The 7,837-nt window shown below is 32.8% G+C and overlaps 1 protein-coding gene across 1 annotated transcript; it reads right to left on the bottom strand.

Annotated features, from left to right (window-relative positions):
- Positions 1–1,571: 1,571 nt before the first annotated feature.
- Positions 1,572–5,180, bottom strand: LOC132946651 (uncharacterized). The gene is made up of 7 exons (XM_061016696.1): positions 3,452–5,180; positions 3,276–3,386; positions 2,907–3,217; positions 2,544–2,853; positions 2,362–2,466; positions 1,831–2,305; positions 1,572–1,768 (listed from the first exon to the last, which is right to left on the bottom strand). The coding sequence occupies exons 1-7, from the start codon at positions 4,473–4,475 to the stop codon at positions 1,699–1,701; spliced, it is 2,406 nt and encodes an 801-aa protein (XP_060872679.1). The 5' UTR covers positions 4,476–5,180; the 3' UTR covers positions 1,572–1,698.
- Between the last annotated feature and the right edge of the window lie 2,657 nt (positions 5,181–7,837).

Below are 7,837 nucleotides of genomic sequence, written 5' to 3' on the forward strand. Positions count from 1 at the left end.
AAAATACTACTCAAGCGCTCGCCAAAACTATTACAGGTCGATAACGGTAAAGAATTTTACAATGCGACATTCGATGCGTTGATGAAGAAACACAATATACATAAATATTCTACGTATAGTACAACGAAGGCCTGTATCGTTGAACGTCTTAACAGATCAATTAAAGAAAAAATGTATAGGGAGTTCACTGCACGAGGAACACATGAATGGGTTTCTATTTTACAATCTATGATTAATGAATATAATAATTCAAAACACAGAACAATATCTATGACACCCAGACAGGCTGATAACAATCCTTCTTCGGTAAAATTAAAGCAACGTCCGATTCTTAATGGAAAAATTAAATTTAACATTGGTGATAACGTCCGTATCAGTATATATAAAGGGGTATTTACAAAAGGTTATCTACCGAGCTGGTCCACAGAAATATTTAAAATAACCAAAATAAACAAGACATCCCCCACTACTTATCAACTACAAGATTATACAGGAAACCCGATTTTAGGTTGTTTCTACTCTGAAGAAATTCAAAAGACCAATCTCCCAAACGATTATTTAGTCGAGAAAATTATCCGTAGGAAGGGAAAACAGATGTTCGTAAAATGGCTAGGGTTTGATAATACGCACAATAGTTGGATAAATACGAGTGACATTAGAAAATAGCATCAGTCGAGCTCTAGGTATGAACGTGTTCGGATGTTCACAGGCTGGTGAAACGAGAAAATTTGTAACAAATCTCGAACAAACCATCAAATCATATTGTATAAGACTAGATAAATTTGGAAATTTACTCGAGGAAAATCATAAGTCTATTCAAACACAAGAAGAACAAGTTGAAACACTTCAATTAACGTGTGATGATATACAAGAGCACCTTATAAAAATCAAAGCATTGTTACAAAATATCAAAGAAAATACAGACAAGTTGAAACAAATTCCTGAAGTACTGTCGTCCAAATAATAATTATGTCTACTGCCATCATTGATTTCCATTGCATTCTCGGGAGGGATAATAAATACATGATAAAAGAAATGTCTATAGTAGATGTAGAAACATGGGCCACTCAACATTGGATTTTTAAAAATTCAAAATCAATACAGGATAACAAGAGTCGGAAAACTAACAAGTGGTTGGAGCGTAATTATCACAAACTATCTTTGGAATATGGGGATGTTGAGTATGAAGAACTAGGTAGAGTACTGAATTCACTAAAGTTCAGTTTCATATACGTTAAAGGCGATCAGAAAAAACAACTTCTTTTAGAGTATATTCCTCACATCGGGATCATCAATATTGACGACATGGGGTGCCCTCCACTAGACCAAATATGTGATGAAGAAACTTTACCATGCTGTATTTTTCATATGGATTTCAATCCTAAACAATGTTCATTTTATAAAGTATTTAGCCTAAGAAAATGGTTTGTAAATAATTTGTAAAAATAAATATCATATTTATTTATTTTTTTTATATCAATGAGTTATTTCTTTATACTATACTATCCTATCCTATCCTATACTATCCTATCCTATCCTAACTAGAATCAATTCAATAATAATAATAATAATAAATATAATATCCACATAATATCTACAGAGATATTTTACAAAATAAAAAAAAATAATAATAATATCTACAGTGATATTTTACAATATAAAAACAAATCATCTATAATAAATAAAAAAAAAAAAAAACTATCTGTCTATCTCGGCTTCCGGAAGTTGTATTAATTCGGCTTCTGCTTGCTCTAGTGTTCTGGTGTCCCTATACAATTCAGAAATATTTAAAGTACAATAAATTAAAATATACAATTATTTCTAACTCACTCTATAGAGTAGTGACCGTGAGCCAAGGTATGTATTTGATCCTCAAGTATAACCCTCTTGTCATCGAAACTATTATAAGTTAATTTGGTTGATTTAATAGTCTTCAATCGATGATTGAACGACCGGATAGAGACATTCTCCGTCATCACATCCAAAGTTGTATCACCAAACAGACAGCGATAATGATCGTTGAAATTCATATGGTTTCTGACTACATGCCCGCGGATTCCTTTCGCCCTGATCTTCTCCTTGCCATTGATCTTATATGAATAAGACTTTGCTCTGAGCCCACAAAAATGCGTCATAACCTCTGAATTTGTTTCATCGGAAAACAAACCAGGGATTTTCTTTCGCTCAGCAATGTAACATGGATGATCTTGTGGTAAGTCTGATGTATCCATTCGATCGAGTAAATTGGAATTATTCTCCAGGTCTTTGTAAAAATCATCGGTTTGAATATAGTATACCAGTGAATCTAAAATTACAATATAAATTAATATATGAAAATTAGTATAGTTTGAAAACATTTACCTGTATCAGTATACATGAGCTCAATTTTATCCCTATAATGAGCCTGCATAACGTTATAATGATAATCATACATGACGGTCTTGGAAATTTCCAGCACTGCAAAACCTGGTGAAAATTAAAAAAAATATTAAAATATGTTTGATAATAGTAAATTAGTTGTATATATATATATATATATTTACCTATATATATTGGCTTGTTAAACATGATAATTTTGTTTTCTAATGAGACAGCGTTGAGGGTTTCGTCATACGTAGTACAGTGTTTGAATGTAGTAAGATTTATAAGTTTTTGCAAACGTTTTTCACTACAAACAAGCTCCATTTTAAAACGTTTCCTTAAAGATTCCATGGTTTTTCCAAAAACGGCATTGTTTAAGAGTTTGAAGAAATCCTTTTCAAAGTCGTTCCTCGCTTTTTTCCGCATCTCAGTGTTTAATTCTATGTATTTTTTAAGCCAGTCCGACTGATTAAACTGCACAACTCTGTGAACCTACAATAAAACAAAATATGCAATAAATAAAATAAATAAAATAAATATGCTACTTTTTCCACAACGAGTCCGTTGGCTATAGCCTGCTGCAGGTTCCGATAATGAATCACATAGTTTTTCTTCGATTCTAAAGTCGCCATAAGTTTTTTAACTTTTGAACCAGGTGGAATACTATTTTTCGGTAGGAATGGCAGATCATTATGCTTGTCGTGAAGTTCTTTTGGATATGATATATCGACCTCATACATCCGCCCGATTGGTGATCTATCGTTTAAATCATTTAGACCCTCTAGTTTCGGCTCAACCCACTTAAATCCTCCGTATGGCATGAATTGTGACATTGCGTAACCGTACAAGTTGTTACCTGCAATTTAAGTAATATAATAAATTTAATATTAAATTAAATATAACATTATACTCACAATCCTGATAAACAAGCCATGATTTTGGTTGTGTTGGATCATAATCTGGTGTCTTTTCATTATTCGCCTTTGCATATCTCATGCTCGCCTGGGTCAAGCCGCCACGAATTCCTATAATAAAAACAGATATTTTATCACATTATTTTTTATTTTTTTAATAAATAACCTGACCTCACCTTTCTCGAACATTAACAAAATATCATAATCCGAAATCAGTTCAAGTTGTTGACCCGTGTATTTCAGCATACAGTCAAAACTAAATCCCGGTGCTGTGTAGTAAAATGATGGGTCCAGATGGTAAGTTCTTATACAGAGATCTCGGAAATTTTCAAACACATCAGTCAGCAGCAGCACGTCGATTTTTAAATAAAGATCAGAGTATTCCCCGAGTGTTTGACAGTTGAAATGATTCCAAACTGTATTTGCATGCTCAAAATCCTCATGTTTTATATGTGATTCGTCCAATGTACTGTAAAAATATTTTTTCGCCGGTAAACTGGTTTCTTCAAGCTTATCCCATTCATCTGTGTAGTCATACGGGTATACCCCCTTACGAGTAACTAGTGGTAAATCTTGTGTAGAAAAATGTTTTGCACTGTCTCTAAACTTTTCAAATCCTGGTGTAATTAAATTTTTTGAAAGTGTTGATAAACTGGAGGCCATAAATCTTAGTGTGTCGATAAATCTTAATGTGAAGAAGTTGCTAATGTATTTTGAAAACGTAATAAATTTTTCTTCGCTGTTTGGTATTACCGAGATAGAGTTTGTATCATACCCGAGACGAGTGACAATAAAATGTGCATCATAATTTGATAAATTATGAAAAAATACTGGTACGAAGTTAGGTGTTTGAAGTTTAAGATTACACGTATTGCATAATGACTGTCTAAATTTCCCTGATAAATGACAATGATCAGCCACTTTATGATTTTCATGAGAAAATTTGGTTTTGCATAAATTACAAGTATTACATGTTTCATGTGTTCTCCGCTGTTCAATAGTGAAAATTATAGGGGTGTTTGTTTTGAGTAGTTTTTCAATTTTTTGACCTATATTCACAATACTATCTATAAAATGTCTCGCCACGTCTTTATTATTTTCATTTCCACGGTAAATTACAGGCGATGTCGGAATTCCGAATTTTTCAAGCAGTTCCACTGGTATTTCTTCATTTGCTTTAACCATAAACCCATAGCTCATGGGCTCATGTTCTTGAAAAGCTGTTGTTTTTTCTCCAATTTTCTCATCACTTTTCTTTAGAATTGCTTCGAAATCCGCGTAAATTACTATAGGATGACGTTGCGTTTTATCCCATGCAGTAAACTCGAGTATTGATCCGGGTTCAGGTAACTGAGGTAGTATGGGCTTGTGTTCCCCACATATTAATTTATGTTGTTCAAGTCCTGCAACTCCGTTTAATTTATATTTGTATTGTTGTTTATCGAATGATGTAAAGCACCGTTTGCAGAAAATTAACTGCCCATTATGTTTGGTTTTTAGAGTGCTAATGAGTCTTGAAAAATTAGAGATGTAACTATAGTGTGTGTTATCGTCCTGGTCTGAAATTAGTAAAAGATCGAAGTGATCGGGTTTTTCTTCATGTACTACTCTTAGTGGAAATACTTTATATTCCGGAAATTTCGGTGGTTGAAATTGTTTATCGATACCGTAAACATTGACAGAGACGTTTGGATTATTTTTTTCAAAAATTTTAATCTGATTTAGTGGTGTTGGAAATGATAGATTTGTAAAATTATATTTTTCTTGGTGTTTAAAATAATTATCACCAACACGATGTTTATTATTTCCTGTAACATGTTTTGCTAGGATCGCCCATTTGAAGCATTGTGAGTCTAAGTTCTGCGGATTAATCACAGCTTTTTTATTTTCTATTGCGCCTGGTAGTTGTATGTATGATGAGCCACCTATAGGTTTATATTTATACACACCTAACATTAAACCATCTATACATTGTAATGTGAAACCACTACCCTTGCTTGTATACTCGTCTTGCTCTTTCATTAATTTAGCGAATGCCTCTTCGACAATTTCCTGTACTCCGGTATCACAGAAAATCGCCTTAGCCGATGTTTTAAAAGCACGGTTTTCCGATGAATATTCCACATTCGGTATATTATATGTCGCCTCAAGCTTTAAATTAAACTTGATCGGATTTTTACTCACAATTGATTTTAGTAAATTGATTAGTTCGGATTTAATCGAATCAAGAAAGTAGATATAGTTTTGAATATTGTTGGTATTTTTCACGTAATACCAGGTAATTGTATGATTAGATGATGTAGAGATTTGTGTAAATCCCGAAGACTTTACGAGATTTAAACGTAATTTTTTTAGCCTAACAGCCGACGTTGTATTTGCACTGGAGACACGTTTGCCATTAACGAGCGTAGTGTATGAATCTTTTATTTTTAAAAAAAAAAACTAATTAGTTTATAGCACGCTTATAAAAAAAAAAAAAATGCTAACCTTGAGAATCATAAAGTCCGAGATTCTCAACGGTGTCTAGAACTTCCAAGCATTCAGCGTCATTCACGTTACTCCAAAATTCGTCCATCGTGTTATCTCGTTCTGGTGATAAGCGATTATTTTGTCCGAAAAGATCAATGTCGTCTAGAACCTCCCAGCATTCATTCGCGTTACTCGTCAATTCGTCCCTCGCGTTATCTTGAATGGGTGATAAGCGAACGTTTTGTTTATCTCGTGCAGTTGATACGCAATCTTTACGAACGGATGATGGACCAGGCTGTAAGTCTGGTACAAAAACGTGTGGCGCGATTTGTACTATACCTGATAAAACATTTGAAATATAATAATAATAAATATTTAAAGTGGATACAAAAATACATACCATGAGCATTTTTCAAATGTTTATTGAGACTGGCCTTATAACTGAACGTAATACCACACCTAATACACGGGATACGCTCGGCGTTGTGATTTTTTTCGTGTCTAGTTAGATTACGTTTTAAAGTGAATTCCGAAGGACATTGTCGACATTTAAACATTTCGAGATGTGTTTTTCGGTGAGCGATCAAATTTGACTTGTATACGAATTTCAAAAAACATTGCTCGCATTTAAACATTTTAAAATAAATGAACAAGAAAAATTAAAACGTTATATTATGATAATATTACATGCGTAGTATTGACACAGAGCGATCGAGAGAGATATAGGTTAATATGGTACGACAAAATATCATCAACTACGGGGAGTAATGAATAGCGACTATTCATTCATTCATTCAAAAAATCCCTACCTAAGACCTGCCGCCTCCGCCGCCGCCGCCGCCGCCGCTGCCACCACCGATACTAGTTATACAATGCAATACAGGGTCGTCAGTTTATTGTATATATCGGGTGTGTTAATATCCTTATGGTAGAGTGTTCAAGCCGCCTGTTTTAAAAATACTATAAAATCGAGTTTAAACGTATAATGAAAGATTGTATAGTTACCTTTTCTAGATGCGGTATACAAATTGCATGCAAGGAAATATATTTAGGAACTAGACATAAAAAAAAAAAACCATAATTAGGTTCAATTCGGATAGCCATTATTCCAGTTTTCGAAGCGACTTGACCCGAATGTAAACTCCCTTAAATTTAATAAACTGTTAAAACTTAAATTACCTAATTCTACATCTAAATTATATGCTAAATTATTATTATCACTATTAATATGTGCATGACTATTTACATTATTTACAGCTAAATCTAAATATTCTAAATTATTAATAATACTATCTAAGTTAGGTCTACATTTTAATTCTAAAATTTTGTACAGTAAAAGCCCCCAATAATTTGTTCCCACAGTCGTCTCTCTTAATTCTAAATGTTTTATATTGTAATCCCTACATCGTCTAATTTTTAATAATACACCCGCCCAATATTGTCTTATTATACCTTGTGGCCATATCACACTTCCGTATAACAGATTATTGTTCCAGATCCGGTGACCACGGTCGCATTGTAATTCATATGTTTGTTGAAATATTTTACGGAAAAAATATTCAAAGTCACAAATAGAATATCTAACTAATTCATACTTAATAAAATTTAAATTCGAGCTCAAATCTAAATTAAATTTACCCCAAACAAAGTCACGCCACTCGGGTCTCCGCGACATGTGGTACATGGTATGGAATTTTTTTTTTTTTTCCTTGCATGCAAAACAATTTTCATTAAAATGTCGGTGATTGTTTAATGACACCTCACAGTGAGGTGTCATTAAACTTTCTAGAGAGGTACGGAAATACCTCTCAATTACTTCTAAGACTATAAAAAAATTAAAAATAAAATTCTTAAAAATATAAATAATATAAATATTAAAAAATAATGATACTTACTCGAATCAGCGTCCATAGTGTTAAGTTTCGTGTAGGTTCTCGTATTGAACAGTCGACGAGAAGCTCTGGATACGACTAATTCGAGTTCGAAAGATATGTTTTTGATGAGAAACAGTATTATCATACAAATGTAATAATAATAATACAATAAGAGATTACTTATGTTAACACCTTCATTTATCAAACATAGATACAAAC

The sequence above is a fragment of the Metopolophium dirhodum genome, chromosome 6 (genome assembly GCF_019925205.1).
Source record: "Metopolophium dirhodum isolate CAU chromosome 6, ASM1992520v1, whole genome shotgun sequence".
Taxonomy (NCBI): Eukaryota; Metazoa; Arthropoda; class Insecta; order Hemiptera; family Aphididae; genus Metopolophium; species Metopolophium dirhodum.

Coding starts and splice junctions, on each gene's coding strand:
- LOC132946651 (XM_061016696.1), bottom strand. CDS start 4,475: ATGAGCTATGGGTTTATGGTTAAAGCAAATGAAGAAATACCAGTGGAA. Junction 3,218..3,275: donor ATGGCTTGTTTATCAGGATT/GTGAGTATAATG, acceptor CTTAAATTGCAG/GTAACAACTTGTACGGTTAC. Junction 1,769..1,830: donor CACGGTCACTACTCTATAGA/GTGAGTTAGAAA, acceptor TGAATTGTATAG/GGACACCAGAACACTAGAGC.